Here is a 17,305-nt window from a genome sequence, read left to right on the forward strand (position 1 = left end):
CTCTCCCACGACACAAGTTTGCCTGTCATTATTCTTTTCCTACCTTACTTTTCATGTGCAGCTCAAGAATATTTAAGGCTAAAATGTCTATAATTATAACTCTTCATAATTTCCTTTATTTCCCTGATTCTGCTTAGACCTTCTGAAGTTAAAATTTCAGAAAAGAAAATTGTCTCCCTTGTGATTGCATTGATTGAAATTTAAGGTTACAGTAAACAATTTTATTTTTATGTTATCTAGAATAATTTATCTGGATATTAGCCTTTGATACCCAATAAAAGTAAGTGAATGAATGAATGATAAAAGACAGACTTTGGAAGGTTTTTAATTTTTTTTTTTATTTTAAGAACTAGCCAAAAAGCTAAACATTTGCATAGCCATTATTTTGAGTGAAACTTCCTTTAAATGTGTTTCCTTTCTAGCTAGCATATGTGAAAGGTGACCTCTTATCCATTTACATACCTACCCAGAAGTCATGTGATAGGGTTTTACGTCAAGCTGTCAATTATGATAACAGACACAATAAGAACAGCCCAAGTGTTGATAGCCTGCTTCCTGACTTTATTGAAAAGTTTGTTGATAGTCTACTTGTGCCCTTTCAATTGCTTGCCTTTAATAAAAGACTACCTTGCCAGTGGTTTTAATGTACCTAGCTTTGGCTTTGCCATTTGTCAGGACAAATATTATAAAGGGATTTCAATGAATATCTTAGATAAACAAAAATAAAATCCTACAGAGGCAACGTCTTAAAAAGGCCATTGGGTGTAACAGAAATTTTTAGTGTCATGAAAAGTCCTTTCAAATTCTAGTTTCAAATTTTTATCAAGAAAAGTGTTGAAAACATTTTCATAGAAAGTAGCCCAGTGATTGAAATTGAAATAAGAGCATCATACAGTCATGCAAGAGATGTAACATGCGGAAGCCCGGGCACCAGTAAAATCCATGCAACTGTGAGACGTAATGCAAGGACTTGAGTTGATCAGCCCATTGATTCATTAGCTCTAATAATAAGTAGCATATATAGTCAGGAGATTATAATTTTGAGATTATGAAAATAAGCCTTGTATCTTATAAACTAGAGCTGACTTGACTTTGTTGTCTCAGGGAAGGCAAAAGTGACCTCCCATTTGCTCCATCTCAAATCTCAAATCTATATCAAAGGTTAATATGTACCTTAGCCCAACTCAATGAGTTTCAGAAAAACAAGCATGGGGACCATCTAGTTTCCCTCAAAAATCTGCCCAAGGGGAAACACCTAAGATCTGGATCATTATCCTTGCCTACACGACACTCAAACAGTAATAGTATTTGAATAGTAATCAATAGTAATTGATTTGAATAGTAATCGAATTATTTCGAATAGTAATCTTTTATTTCCAAACAAGAAGCTTCTTAGCTACAAACTTTTTTTCCAACTTGCAATAAGGGTTTTTTAAATATGTTGTATTGATGTATAACAGTAAGTATTTATACTTTTATTATGGCCTTACACTCGAGTATAACGGTGATCAAATTAACTAGACCTTTTTATGTTACCAAACTTTCTATGCGTACAAAGAAAGAAGGCCTGCAATTTAGCAAATTCATTATGAGGCTGATCAGATATGAAATTGGTGCTAATTCAAGTAAGCTGTCTCATATTTGCCATTTATACTAAAATTGTTAGACTGGATTATACAATAATTTCTGTATTTTCTAAGCAATACCCAATACTCTGCTATATAATTCCCATATTCTTGGGGAGATGAAATTTAGGAAGTGTGGTTTCTTCATTGCCTATCATAATGAATGTGCACAGTGTGTTCAGGAAGTATAAGGAGGAAAGGAAACACCACATTTTACTAAACTTCTGTGAAGTTAAGCCAGAGAGGAGGTCCTTGACACTTCTGAAAAAGTTCCAAATCATAAAAAGACATTTCTCAGCAGAGACTAAAGAGTTCGGTTTGCCAAAAACCCACAAGTTCTTCAAGCCACCACACCATCGTCCAATAGAAAAGTTAAAGAATGAAGTTCCAATTGAAGTTCTGATTTTAAGATTTCCCCCATGCCAATAGTGAATGCATTAAATAAGCCAATCATCTCAAAGACAGTCTAGTTCCAGACCTTGAAAAACACTCAAGATTGAGTTAAGAGATAAAGGGAAACTTTAAAGTTCTGATCAGCTGGCATGAGCTGATTATTATGACTAATTAGAGGACTGATTTTAATGGAAAATAATCAATTGTTTTAAATAAATCTTTTTTGAAATATTCTTCAAGATTATGTGATTTTATTTTTCAGATTCAAATGCGATATCACATTTATAACGGTAGTGGAATTCCTGTGTCAGAAAAACTACTATTTCAAGGCAGTTAGCAACCAGTATTGATCAGTAATAACCATTATAAAAAGGAGCACAGTGATGTATAATTACTAATAACAACTGCATGTATACCAAGTTAATGGTTATAAAAGCTTATGCTTTTCGTATTCAGATTTGCCAAAATGAATGTATTACTCTTACCAGTGGAGTACAGGGTTAATTTTAATATTTCCCATCTTAATTTAAGAAGTCAGTGTCCTTGTGTGTTAGGAATAATTATATTGAAAGCTCTGCTTTAGTGTCATTGTGTGGAAAGATTATTTATAAGATAGTCAAAATTATTCAACAATTTAAAATTTATTGTTATCTCTAATTTATGTAGGCTATATTAAAGTTCTTTTCTAAGAAAAAAATAGCACTCAACAATGCACATCAATACTTTTCATAACCTGAAAGGATAAATCTTTATAAAGCAGTCACCAATAAACTGAAGAATGTACCTGGTGACAATATTTATTCTTAAGGGGTCATGTATATTAAAAGCTAAGGGGAATGTTTAAAAGAACTCTCTCAGACTAAAACCATTGCCTTTCTAATTTTGAATTTCTCCTAGCTAATATAAAATGATTGATTACCTTTATTTCATGTACCCCTTGATTTTTCTTTCCATTCATCACTGAGTACTTTAAACCAAATGCATTTAAAACCTGCTGCTAGAAGAGTGGTCTCTTTTAAATCTTTGGAAAGTAATGAAAGGACACAGTAAATCAATCTCATTTCTGCTGTACGAAAGAATAACCTTTACTCTACTGAAGTCATTTAAACTGTTTCTGTCCCTCTGTTCCTGGACAGTAAACATAAAACTTCATCTCTAGGATTCTGTTAAAATTTGAAAGGATTAAAGTAATTGAAAGCTTTTAACTAGAGCCTTAGTTTAGTAATATACATGTATAGTATGATACGCATATATACTCATTTTCTGCATGCCTCAAATTGTAGCTTATTATGAATTGGCATACTGGGCTTCTTCAATTCAAAAAGTAGCACTAATTCTTTCATTATACAGAGGACAAATTATCTGTCTGTATGGCACTTAAAACTGAACATTGTATTTTTCATTATGGAGCTTATATAATTTTTCTTTCAAAGATCAATACACATTATATATTCCATAAATGTACACCATATTTGACCCATCTAATCATATTTATATTGTAAGAGGTCTTCACTTGACATTGTCTACTTAAATAACAAGTGGTGGCCTTTGATGAAAAAAGTTTGTAGTTCTGGAACTCATATATATATACACACATATATATATATATATATATATATTTTTTTCAATTAAAATGTGCTCAGAACTCTATCTACGTTAAGGCTAGTATTTTCCTGGTGCTCATTAAGTTTTCTTGATTTATCCTTGGACATGTGAAAGGAGAAATAACTTTTATGTAATCAATTTTTGTGATCATAATTACATGAGGCTCTAATGACAGTCATAAATTATAAATTAAAAAATTAAAGCTGCCTTAGGATAGGACAGGAGGATGGGAAGATTGCTTCTAAAGACATGAAAGTGGTTATAATATTCTAAATGTGTTTGGGCTAAAGGTTTAAATAACAGAGGCACGATTCTATGAATTAAAAGTTAACTGAAAACTAGAGACATGTCATTAAGAATGCAAGTCTCATGACAAGAATATTTCTGAAAATATGTGAAATGATTTGTAAGAGAATAAGTTTCTAAACCTATGAATCCTGCATATGTTTTTAAAAAACACAAGGAACATATACATTTGTCAAATAGAACCACATTACAGTAATTATAGCACATTTCATATTATAGCAATTTTAGAGGTGAAAAAAAGCAACATTTCAGAAAATTACGTTGAAAAGCCAATGGCTGGCAAAACCACTAATTATTATTTGGTATTTTCATAACTGTGTACAGATGTTTTTAGTTAGCTCTCACTCTTTTGTTTTGTTTTGTTTTGCTTTTTTTTAAACCTGGCAAAACATCAAGTATCTTGAATAAGCTATCATCTTTACGATTTTCTCTGAACTCTGCATGTGGTGACCTTTAATATAAGCAGTCTGCCACCTTGGCCTGCAACTGGGCAGGACTTGAAAGTTCCACACGAGGCACAGATAGGCATGATAAGCATAAACTAGGTGGACAAGCCTAGAACAAAAGAAGCTGGCATGAGTACCTGCGCAGGTTCGCTACATCTGTAAAAACTCAGTTGCACATACAACTTATATTATAAATGAAGAGCAAGCTCACTAATACCAGCTCTTTCTGATTCATTATAGACATTTTTCCCTATGCAATATTTTGCACACTGTTAATTTCAAACTGCTCTGCTATCAAAACTTGAGAGCAGCAAACATATGCATCATAAAATATATTTAAATTTGGAAGTGTTTAGAATGATTTCTGTCATCCCATAACTAGAATCGTGGGATTTCTGTATTTGTATGGTCCACGCTTCTTACTATGGCTAATTTGTTTATAAGCTACCATTAATCCTGGCTGTATATTTTCACAGTTTGGGTAAACACTTCATTTGCATTAAATTTACAGCATTAATGAGATGTGAAATTTAAAATGCTACTTGAAACATAAATGATGTGAGAAAGCAGAACCAAAAAAAAGTGTTTTATCACATCTGAAATCAGTAAACCAATTTAAACCTATTAAAATAGGAAGGATGCGTCGCCTGAGATTTTAGCTTCAAAACTCATCTTCTTGGACTAAAATACCAAAATGAGGAGTAAAACATCTGGAAAATATGAAAGAGCTCAAAAAAACACAAATTGTGAATTGTGTAGTGCTCCTACTTTAATTGGCTTTTAAATCAATGGACAATTTTTGTCTTTGGAAGGTATAGGCTGGTAAGCTCTCAATAGCCAGTAAGACAGAAAAATACTCTGGCTGAAACACTGTTTATTCATGGATGTTATGAAATATGCTACAGAGAAGGAAAAGGTCTTGAGGCAATTTGAGACACCCTGTTTAGAGAGGCGAGAAACAATGGATAAATGAGAAGATATTTTGGAAAATGAAATGATCAATTTCTTTCTCAGAAGCCCCGTGAGCCCCATTCTGAGTCAAGATCTGAGAGGCAGCATGGAGAAAAAGCACCAATGCAAAAGCGTGGCTACACCATCACACCTGGGTGAAACTTGCCCACCTGTTGCTGATGTAGGAAGGATGGGTCTCTTGGGCTTAGTCCCACATATCGATTGGCTTGAGATGTGCCTGAGGCTGTGTAGGCTGATTAAGGAAGAACAAAAACAAAGATAAAAATTGCGAACTATCAAATGAACAACCTGTCCACGCAAAAGAAACCCAGAGAAGTGGGACTTGCAACCAAAAAAAAAAAAAACCAAAACACAATGTCTTTATTTCTCTTCTCTTTCGTGTGAGTGAATACCACTGATATAAATGACAGTTGACCTCAAGTCGACTGGTTTATCCCCCTCCCCAAAAATCTATCCAGTAACCATATCCCATCCTTTGGTGTGGGCATCTCACACATGCTCTGGTTACAGTCTTGCAGGAGTACCAAGGACTGGCTAAATAGAAGGGTCCCTTTCCTAGATGTACCTTCTTACCAGATATTGGTTGTCTAATAATGGGATAATCAATGATGGTCTGTGATTCTAAATGTAAAAGCAGACTGAAAGTCTGTCAGGAAAAAGTGAAAGCTTTAAATGATGGGATTTAAGCAGATGTGCTTGATGATATAGGATGAAAAATGTCTTGCTGAAAAGTCTTACTAAAAAGAATATCTAATATTATTAACATAAAGGAGAAGGCTATTTTATTATATCATATAGAATGAATTAGCTCAGTATTTTATTTAATGTGAAAATGACCTTAAGTTTGATAGAAATGTTTCTGAAAAAAATCATTTCTTTTCCATAAGCACAAAAAGTCAATTTTTTGTGATTGGTCCAGAGAGGGAGTTGACATATGGTGAACACTCCTTAAATTATTACGGTCTCACCTTGCAAGTACTTTTTATACAGGTACTTTTTGGTGCAGAGCGAATTTTTCAAAGAAAACATCTCCCTAGTCCTGAAGATGTTTGTTCCTTTTCACAAAGGAAAGGACCAATGTATCTTCCCAGCACTAAGCAATCTCATTGTTCCATGTCAGAATAAACAGAAAAACTAAATTTTCATCATTTATGTTACATTTATAGGTCTGAAGAAAGCTGTAATATTTGGTCTAAAACCATCAGATTAATGAGGAATCTAGACGTTAATTCTTAAAAGGCGTTTTTAAAACGAATACATTAATTCTGCCATGTTCATTTGGCCCATTGAGGCTTTGTTAGGTCAACTTTTTGAAACAGTGAAGATGCTCACAATTCACCTTTTAGTTATTCCTGAATGAAGGGCTCACGCAAGAGCAGCCCTAAGCAGCCAGTGGCCCCTATTCAATCTCCAGACCTCTGGAATTCAACGCACACCATTGAAGACGAGCCTCACCCTTAGAGAGTGGGCACCAAGTCTGTGCTATTCTTTCTTTTCAACCACGAGAAAGAGGTTTCCTTGGCCTCTGTGTTTTCCTTAATTTTCCTGATTTATGAATTCAATGGCTAATTTCTCATCAGTGGTGCCTGGGGAGGTGCAGCGACAACTTTGTTTATAGGAAAGAAGGATGACTCCCTATATCGCTTTTGTGCAGGAGTGGAAAATGGACTGATGCAGCCATCTTTATACAACCAAAACATTCCTTTGAATATTTTGTGATTTTATAAGTCAAATAAGATGTCTTTTTGATCAACCTGTATGTGAGTATAAGAACAATTCATTAACAAACAGGCTGACAGTACTCCCATAGGTAAGCTATGATCGTTTCGGTCTGATCTTCCCTTGAATCTAATCTATTAATGACACTATAAGAGTAGGTACCAGAAGTTTCTGGAACTTTCAACTACTTAAAAATCTTTGTTTTCTATTTGCTTTTATTTAAATTGTTGACTTTGTTTGCTCAAAGATGCCCAAGGCATCCACTTTTAAAATTTGGATGTAATATTTTAGTGACTGTAATGTACATAGCTAACCTGTAGCACAAAGGATTCTTAGTCTTCCTTGACTGGGTCTCATCCATCTGTGCATTCAGGGAAGTGTTCACTAGTGTAGGACCCTCTATCAACAGACCAGTTACTGAGAATTAATGATTACTGATGGGAATTACAAGCTTGTATGGTTTTATTATTTGATGGGGCCTCATGAATTTTGAGAAAGAAATGCTAAGTTCACTGTACACTCCAAGTATTGTCCGTTTTTCTTGTAGGGTTCCTTCCTAGTCTTTCAGAGGCCACAAAAAAAGAGCACTTTCCAATGGCCAAGAAAGAAAGAACCAGTGGTACTTCTAAATCTCTGTAATTTCACACAGGAATTTCCAGAGCATAGGGATTTTCTTGTTCTAAAAATGAAAATAGAAGCTCTGGATTTAAGATATAAGTATAATTGACGAGAAGCATGCTAATTCCTCCTGACTGGAATTTTATCATTCCACTTTACCAATCTGTACACACCAGCTCCAGTTCTAAAAAGCTGGCAGTTTGGATGAAGCCAATTGAAAAACTGTGTAATAACTCCTTGTGTACTTATGAGTACTCTATACAAAGAAGCAAAGGAATCATTTGGGTTATTGGTATGTGCTATGTAAATTCACTGGCTAAATCTCTGACATTTAAAATGTTATGGCCATGCTAAAAATCATAATACCTGATGCACCATAATAGGCTAAATAATCAAAAAAATGTTTTTAAAGTTGAAGACAATGAAAGTGCAGGTAGCTTACATGTGCCTAATACTAAACTCTGAAATGTTTTCTCCACCCAACATTGTGTGACTGTTTCTCACAATGACATAACCTGCAGTGATGTAAACATGCAATTATCTTACAGAGGTACTGATTCAGCCTGCCTCATGAAAGGGCTTAATTTCTATAGGAATGCTCCAATAACTAACGATTATCTAATCTCTCTTCGGGTGATATAAAAACCTTGCACACTGTTATGTTATTCAGTGCATTTTCAATGTATACCTTGAACAAGCAGGCATGACTTATTATTTTTGTTATAGCTATTTACTCAAACAAATAAGCTTCTCCCTTTTCAAATAGGATGCACTGAGTGAAATTTGATAAGAGAGAGCTTGTGAGAGCCAGGCCACATTCATGCCTGCTAGTTCCACATAAATGAGAAATCTCCATCTGGTTGGGTAGCTGGAAAAGTTGCCGTGTTTTCCACCTTGGATCAGATATCCAATGGCGCCTTTGATGGACATTTCTCATTTCCTACAGAAATACTTACTGGTTGCTGTAGGTGAAGCTGCCTCACCTTCAGTGGATGTAGTGATGGGTTTAGTATCTGTCATGGTCAGGGTCACAGGTCGCACTGCACTGGGATGGGGAGAGGGTGCCAAGACAGGAGTGAAATGGCCAGGCACTTTCCCTACTACTTGACCACTGCTGTTAGGCTACAAAACAAAAACAGAATGCCGGGTGAAACACTCCAAAAGGCAGTCGTCTTATCCAACAACTCCCCTCAGCACACTCAGCTGAGTGGACCCCACGTGCTGTGTGCAACCGCCACACAAGCTCTCTCAGATCTGAGTCAGAGAGGCTCATCAGTGGTTAGTAGTCGTAAGACGCAGCAGCATTTAAAAGAAAGTCTTCAGCTTCAAAGCATTTTATATAGGTTTAGTCATCTTTACAACACCCCGAGAGCCAGGTAGAACTGATCCTTCCACTGAGTTGGACAGAAAACTCAAGTGGAGACTTCAATGCTGAGCCCGAGGCTAAAATAGAAGTCCTTACTGAGCTAGTGAGAATTAGAATCAGTGCTACCTTCTTATCTGCTCTTCATGGTCACTTGTGGCTTTCAGAACACAAAGTTTACCTAAATGATGATATCACTGAGACAAGGAAGACAAGAATTTCTAGGAGACCAAAGGCGTCAAACTCAACAATTCCCATCATTTATAGTCAAGGCCTATTCTTTGGCATACAAAAATGCTAGCCCTTGCTCACACACAGGTGCACTCAGAAACATACATCAGGCAATTTCGATTCTAGAATCTCCACTCGACTTGTGACGATTTACTAATATAAGCAGGTAGAATGATATTTTAAACATTTAAAATTCCAGGGTCCACACAAGGATATAAAAAGCTGAACTAGGTCCAACCCTACACCTACAAATAAAAGATTTCCAACGTAAATTAAAATGTGCTGAAGTGAAGCAGAGGGCAATCAAATATACTCTGCTTTTTGAGTTACTCTTCCATTGCTGGGCATGGAGAGTTACACAAAACATTGATTGTTGACATTTGTGAGAATTAAAGAGAAAATCTGCTAGGCAGTGATAGAAAAGATATTATTATCTGAGTTTTAGCCCCAGTACAAAAATAGTGTCCATAGTGGGAGACAAAATTCTAAGGGTACACTGTTTGAAGAAATACTGGAATGTATTTTTCTAGACAGAGAATGCTATTTTTAATTATGCTCATGTTGGAATTCACCAGTACATAACGTACATAACAATTTGCTATGAGGGTGTTCTCCAGAAATATTTAGTCTTTATAATCTGTACCACTTTTAAAGTCAAAAAAGCAATAAAACAGAATATTTATCTCAATGCCTGCACATAAATTACAAGTAGACATTTCTTTAAAGAAAAAGATAAACAGCTAAGAACACTTAACTATTAGAACTTAGAGACGTGAAGTAAGTCTTAGTTGGGTGCCTCAGAGGCCACATTATTTATTCTATAAAGAAAATGAACTTTTGAATATCCTGAATATTCATCATGAGTAAATTAGGTATTTAAGTCAGGAAAACTGACCAGATTTTTTCCCCCTATGGAGACCTAGGAGTGAGTTATATCTTAGACTAATTTTATTTAAAATATTCCATTAAATAGCATGACTGTCTCACTCTAATCGGTGTAGCAGCAATGCAATTAATCTCCAAACTGCTGTGGGGAGGACAAAGCATCTCAGTTGCTCGACTTAACAGTCAAAATCAGTGCAGCCCTGGAGGATACTGGAAAGGAACAGTTGACAACAGGTCAACAAGTACTCATTTTTTCCTGATTTTTAGAGCTAAAAAGGTGAATATTAAGAGCCCTATTTTGAAGTGCAAATTACCTGGTTTTGAGTTGAAGTTAAACATCAAAGCAGATATAATGTTCCTGCAAAAACAACTCTGCAGTTTATAATAAAGACCCACTTTTCCTTTCAAAGGGAAAAAGCAATTTGTTTCTAAAGAAGACCATCAACTTTTGGTTATGCGACCACTGCAAAAGACTGCTTTATATATCTCCCCCAAGAAAAAAAGAGTGATCATGTTTTATCACTGGTAGTACATTCGATGGTAAAAACCCTTTCTGTATATTGTGTTCACCAAAACAGTTTGACAGTACCTACCTGAGAGCGTGGAAGAGAAAAATAACAATATTGTCAAGAAAATGCTGCCACCAAATATATTACCTTGCCCACCCTGCAAGCTTTGTCTACTGGAATTGAGTTGACATAAACCAACAAACAGATGTTTCTCTCATTTAAAAAAAGTGAAAGTGACAAAGAAAGAATTCCCAAGCCAATATAGACAACTTTCCTGAAACTCAGGGTCAGAAGAATGGAAGGGTTATTTCTTTTCAGTTTTCTGTTGGTTCAAACAGATGAAGCTACACTATAAAGCTTCTCTTTTAAGGTTGTTAATAGATGAACTTTCATATTGTAGATATGAAAAGAGAGACATCTTATCTGAAGATGAACAGCATTAGGAAAGGATTATCCTACTTATAGTACATTGCTCCTATTATACAAAATCCTGAGAGGGAATTTTTTTTTTTAATTGAGATGAGAGTAAGATGCTTCTCGAAGCTGGGTCTTTACCTTGAAAATATGAAGAAAAACTGAGAACAATATAGGCAGATTATCACCTAACATGCCCTCTTAACTTATAAAGAAATTGAAATATACGTAAAACAAGCACTGAATAATTAAAGAAATGCAGAACACTAAGGCCCTGATTTTAATTTGCATAATTTTTCCCCTAACAGCGCCTAATTAAGACATCAGTTAAAAAAAAAAAATCCAATGGAACTCTAAGATTTTCCACACTGAATTAACGTTAAGGACTTTTAATGGATGTCTTAATTAGACTTTGTTATTCATGGAAATTCTACACAAATTAAAATCAGACCTTGTGTACACTGTTCCCAGCTGAGTCTAGCAAAATGCTCTATGGAACTGAGACTTTTGAATCCATGCTCTGACAGCAAATTTTACTTCTAAATTGATATACCAAGATCCTACTGTTTTACTTAGTAATTATTATTACAGTCATTAAAAGTGCTACACCATTTGAACATTTTCTTCTAAAACACAAATCATTTAACTTTAAATTCAAAATTCAAGAACAGTATACTTAGTTTAGTATTACTAGTCAATGGAGCTAAAAGTACAGGTAACTTAATTTTAAGTAACCCAAATAGCGCTGGATATGTTGTTACTCACACACACACAAAAAAATCAGAAGGGACCATTTTGCTCCATGTTAACAATTAAATTAAGACCAAAGGGATTTTTTTTTCAGATCTTTCTTTGTTAATTCTAAATTAATATGCACATACTGTTTACTGGCATTTTAGTAAATGAACAGCATTAATGACAGAACACTTATGAAAATCCCACAGAGCGTTAAAAAAGGTGATAAGAAGTGGACAGGAGTCTTGGAGGTAAAATAGCAGAGCCAAATACCAGACCATAAGATCGAAATTACATTACAGATTTTGGATATTATGATGATTGATAGACCCAGCTTTGGCAGACTGTCTACTTGATTGTGGAAAATCCTCTTATACCAAATCCCCATGAAGTGACCTCTCCATAGGAGAAACCACATGTTTAGGGAATGAGGAAGGCACACGAGTCACTACACTTATACAAAGAATCCTTAAAGCCACTGCACAGTGTTTACCATTATAAAAATTAAAAAAAAAAAAGACTTCTGGTAATGTCACTCATTATGAAACATAGTCATGTCTGAGCAAAGAATATTCAAGTAGTCATCAAACACTGAAAATGTTTACATTACCAAAGCTTATTTTAATACCTAATAGTTGGTCTATAAATACAACTGTAAGGTCTTTTGTGTGTGTTTATCTTAGCTCATACTTCGCTTCTGCCTGAAATAAGCACTTTGTCTCTGTGTCAAACCAGGTATTTTAGAGGTGTGAACTCCAGCTCAGAACATTTTTGTCAGTGGACCTTCTGCATTAACTTTCTCTTCACTCAATGAAAATGCCAAAACATCAAACCAAGAACATCTTCACAAATGTGCCCCTTCCTTTGGGGCAACACACTTCCTACCTGTCATTCAGCCACCTTTCAATAAAAACTTAGTGAGTCACCAAGAAACTTCCTGAAGATGGATTTCAAAAGCCTGCTGTTCTGCCAGACACACTGTCTAAGTAAGCTTCAGGGCTTACCGTTAGACCTGTGCTTTAATTCTATGTTCTCTCTCATTTTTACCTGGCTGGTTTGCGGACTTGATGGGTCATACGAAGGTACATAGTTCTTCAGAGTATCCTGAGGATTCAGGTGGGGAGGATATCTGATTGTTGGATGAGAGAAGTAGCTCGATGGGGCTGGAGGGAGAATAGCTTGTGTTGGAAATGGCAACGGTGAGGGTGGAGGTGGAGTCCGAGTTGAGATGACTGCAGGAGACAGGAAAGGAAAGAGGACTTATTAGCTGTTGGCCATACTGCTCCGTCCCAATCCTACAGAATCCTGGGAAACTATACAACCGAAGGCTCTTCATTTCCTCCCTCTGATTTAACCAAACTCTCTTAAAATAAGCTAGTCTTTTACTATTATCCTCCATGCCAGGACTGCTAAGCCCACACAGATATCACCTTCAGTCTAGGGAATGAACAATCTTGCTTTCTAGATCTATGAATGGTTTAAAAAAAAGAAGGTTCTCTTTTATAGGTTAAGCCAATAATTCATAAAATATTTCTTTAAGCAAAGTTATTTCCCATCAGAACACATTCTTTGATGAAAAAGTCTTTGTCTCCTAAGTACAGACCAAGTCACAGCATTAAGTAGAGGGCAGGGGACCCACACATTTTCTACCAAAATTCAAAACAGAAGTGTACTCCAATTTTAAGTAAATATTTTGCATTATTTAGAAGGGAAGCCAATAATTAGTAATGTCCTGAATAATTACCTGATCATTGTATAAATGCTTTGGAATATTTGAACATAAACCTGGGAGCTCTTTTTTTTAATGAAAAGGTTCCTTTTAAAACCAAAAGAGTTCTATTTTCTTCCTACTCTAACTTTTACTACATGTAGCTCAAAAGACATTATTGAGATAAGACCAAGAACAAAACCCTCAGAAATGCAAATTTAAACTTTCATATAGGCATATTAACTTACCCATAAATCACATATTTTATAAAGAGAAATAATGTACAAAACATATGTGATATACATAATGTTTAATTTTACTGTAATTTTTCAAAATTAGTGTGATCATAATTTACTATTTAGTTTTTAAAATAAAATGCTTAAGTTTAAAAATGGGGAAAGAATACAATTGCACAATCATTATCTCCATAATGTTGAATTTGTACTTTACATAAGTACAATTTAAGAGTACCAACCAGTATATATAGAAGTGAAGATTAACTGTCTATTTCTATTTACTATTTTGATCCAGATCATAGGAAATTTATATGATAAATGTTTAGTGTTTTATGAGACAATGTAGCAAACAATATGAAAAATAAGTTCCTTCCATGACCTATAAATGAAAATCATCTGGAATGACTTATCTCCAGCTTTGTAATTACGTACAAAAAAAATTACCCTTAAGGGATCTTCCTTATCTTCCCCAAAGAAAGCTTTTTCAGAAGATACAAGAAATTTAAAATGTACATCATAGAAGAACCATAAACTCAGTTTTATGGTCACAACTCTGCTCCCTGAATGTCCAGGGAACTCAGAATCCTCTGGATTGTTGCTACAGTACAGATTCCTGGGCCTAACCACAGACCTACTAGATGAGGACCTCCAGGGGTGAGGCACCAGAAAGTGCATTTTAAACAAGTGCCCCACGTAATCTTTGCACACACTGAAGTTTGAGCATCCTCCATCAAAGGGATGCATTTCAGAGAACAATTACATATTTCTTAAAGCAAAACTCCTTGTTGAAATACTACTTTATTTAAGAAGTATACACACTTGAATGTATAATTTAAGAAAATGCCAACGCCTAAATTAAATTGCACATCTTTTGACTTAGTGTTGAAGTGCTCTTAATTTCAGCTCAATTTAACCACGGTCTTTACTTATATCTGTACACAAACCCTTGGAGGATATATACATAGCTCCATCATGGGTCCTCTGGGCTTTAAGATCATTTGGCATCAGTAGTTTTGGAAGAGATCTCTTTTGATCTGAACTGGTACATAGCAAATCAGAGCTCAAATCTCTGGGCTCCCAAGTACTTATGCTCAAATAAGCTCTGGCTGGCCTGATACAAACTAGATAGAATGCAGAATTCCCAATGAAAGTAAAAATGGATACTTTATCAATAAAAGTCATTCTAGTCCTTTAAAGAAAGAAAAGCAAACTACAAGGCAAAAGATGTTTCCCTTCATTATGAAAGAATTCATACATACACGCATGCATACATGTACATTTATGTATTCCTTGCCTAGATATTACAAAGTCTTCCTAATTGCCTTCTTTCCTCCAGTCTTGCTCCTTCCAATATATCCTGTATAGTCTCAAATTAATAATTTTTTAAAAAAAATATCATTTAAATCATAGAACTTCTCTGCTAAGAATCTTTCAATGGCTCCCTACTGCTTCAATAATAAAATCCCAACAACTTCACAGGTTTGTACAGACCTCAAGTGCTTTAAGACCCAGTCTTGCTGCACTTCTTTGGCCTCATCTCTGGCCACTCTCTCCTATTCAGGGCACATTTCAACATTTGCGGATCCTTCAACATATGGCAGTTCCTTGCTGCAATGACCTCTACTGCATTGATACACGCTGTCCGCTCTGCCTGAAATGACCGTCCCCCTGGCTTGTTCCTTCTTGTGGTGAATTCACTCTTCAAACTTCAGTTGAGAACACACCTCCTTCCAGGTATCTAATCCTCCTCCAAGAATGTAATCCTGTTCATATTCGATGCCTGGCTGATGATATGGTCCCTCTCTCTCCCCACTATGCCATGAGCTCTTTAAGGAGAGAAACTGTTTCTCATGATAAGGTGTCTGCCACAGGCCCTAATATATTACATATTGAACATATATATGGTAAAGGACAAAGGTGGAAGGCTTATCTAGATCTCTCATGGTTTATTATGTAAAAATGTACTGTTGAATTTTTTCCAAATATTAGAAATATGAACACTTTAATCAGATATCATAATAAATGGGTGATTTGACTTCTAAGTTAATTTTGCCCAAATACTCAACGTTACAAATGTATGAAATAGTTACTGATTTTTTTCATCTGTCTTAGTAGTACAATAAATAAATGTAAAAAATTTTATATACCACAGCTGACTTGTACATTCTTCTCTTAATTTTATAATTGTCTTAATGATAGCATTGAAGGCCATGCATTTTTAAGTATAGGGACAATACATATCAATATATATTTATAGACCAAAGCTAAGAACTTTATTATAAACAGATGTTATATCCCTAGAATAAAGGTTTAAAAACTAGATTCAGTTTTTTTGAAGAATAAAGAGTTGTCTCACCATAAATTTAAAGCAATAAGAATATCACTATAAACATATTTTTTTTTATATAATAAACTTTCTCCACCTAAAATTCAGACTACTCCTCTCTAGGGTTTAAGAGCAATAGGTAAAAAGTATGGAGTATTGCTTATGAATTATATCTCATTTTTAATTTTTAAAGAGGATTTAACATTAATTGTTCCTCAAAGTATAAATGTGAAATATTGGATTCTTTTTCCTATTTAAATTATGATATTAAACATAATATCAAGTGTACTAGCCCACAGGAAGGATTCATGTATATGAAATAATTGTCAAAGAAAAGTACTTCTTTTATTTTTCTGATTAATTTTACTCCCAAAAAAGTAGTTAAAATATTGATTTCTGTAGAGAAAATAGTATCTATGGAAATAGTGTCTATATATCAATGCTGCTGGAAATACTCTAAGTCAGCAGCATACTTGAAACTCCATCTTTCTCTTAGTAAAATATATAAAATTAGGACCAACCTGGAAGCTACTGTTAAGATAACTATATATTTTCTTACTTTTTGTGACTGTAATCTTTCCAATACAGGCAATTTAAAAATACATTATGCAGATGCTATTTAATTGTATGGCTTTAAAATCTTTCCTCGTACATTAATAAAAATCTTTTGGATCAGATTACGACCCTCCCTCTTTGGTTGAGAAAATAGGTCACCTTAGCTATAAGGACAGAGCCTTGATCCATCCTTGAGGGTTTAGGCTCTGCAAACAAGAGGGAGGTTTCTCTTCTACGCTTGAAACTCCTTACCACTGTGTGCAACTCCAGGTATTCCGGGATGGTGGTGCTGGGGGAAAGTGCTCAATCTTGGGGAGGAATCTTGTGGAGATGTAGAGCTGAACAATGGCTTTTCAGGCTTCTTCATAGTAGTCGGAGAAGACATATCTGCAAAGAAAGAGAGGAAAGCCCAAGCTTTATGACTTTCTTAAGATACAAGGTTCACATCAACCTAGTAAGAGATCTCATTTTCCAACATTTTATGATTTTTGTACTTTTTGCTCTTTTACAAAATACATACTGAGGGTCAAAGACCCAGCTACGTTGGAGCTTTGAAATATCTGAAGCTATATTTGAAACTCCACTGAAGCTAACCCAAGGCTTCATTAACAGTATCATCGGAATTATTCTGACCACTAAATAAATTTTGAACTTCTGAA

General features: G+C 34.9%; 1 protein-coding gene across 5 annotated transcripts in view; it reads right to left on the reverse strand.

Moving 5' to 3' along the window:
- The window catches only part of NFIB (nuclear factor I B), a 228,968-nt gene that overhangs the window by 18,762 nt on the left and 192,901 nt on the right, over positions 1 to 17,305 (reverse strand). For 3 of the 5 annotated variants that reach the window (XM_061199062.1, XM_061199059.1, XM_061199061.1), the window contains exons 7-10: positions 16,899 to 17,033; positions 12,869 to 13,053; positions 8,641 to 8,806; positions 5,497 to 5,579 (exon numbers count right to left, since the gene is read on the reverse strand). In XM_061199062.1, the coding sequence (XP_061055045.1) occupies positions 5,497 to 5,579; positions 8,641 to 8,806; positions 12,869 to 13,053; positions 16,899 to 17,033 (569 nt within the window). The remainder of the gene's footprint in view (positions 1 to 5,496; positions 5,580 to 8,640; positions 8,807 to 12,868; positions 13,054 to 16,898; positions 17,034 to 17,305) is intronic. The other 2 variants (XM_061199060.1, XM_061199063.1) reach the window with 2 other exon arrangements.

Source organism: Eubalaena glacialis, chromosome 9 (genome assembly GCF_028564815.1).
Source record: "Eubalaena glacialis isolate mEubGla1 chromosome 9, mEubGla1.1.hap2.+ XY, whole genome shotgun sequence".
Lineage (NCBI taxonomy): Eukaryota > Metazoa > Chordata > Mammalia > Artiodactyla > Balaenidae > Eubalaena > Eubalaena glacialis.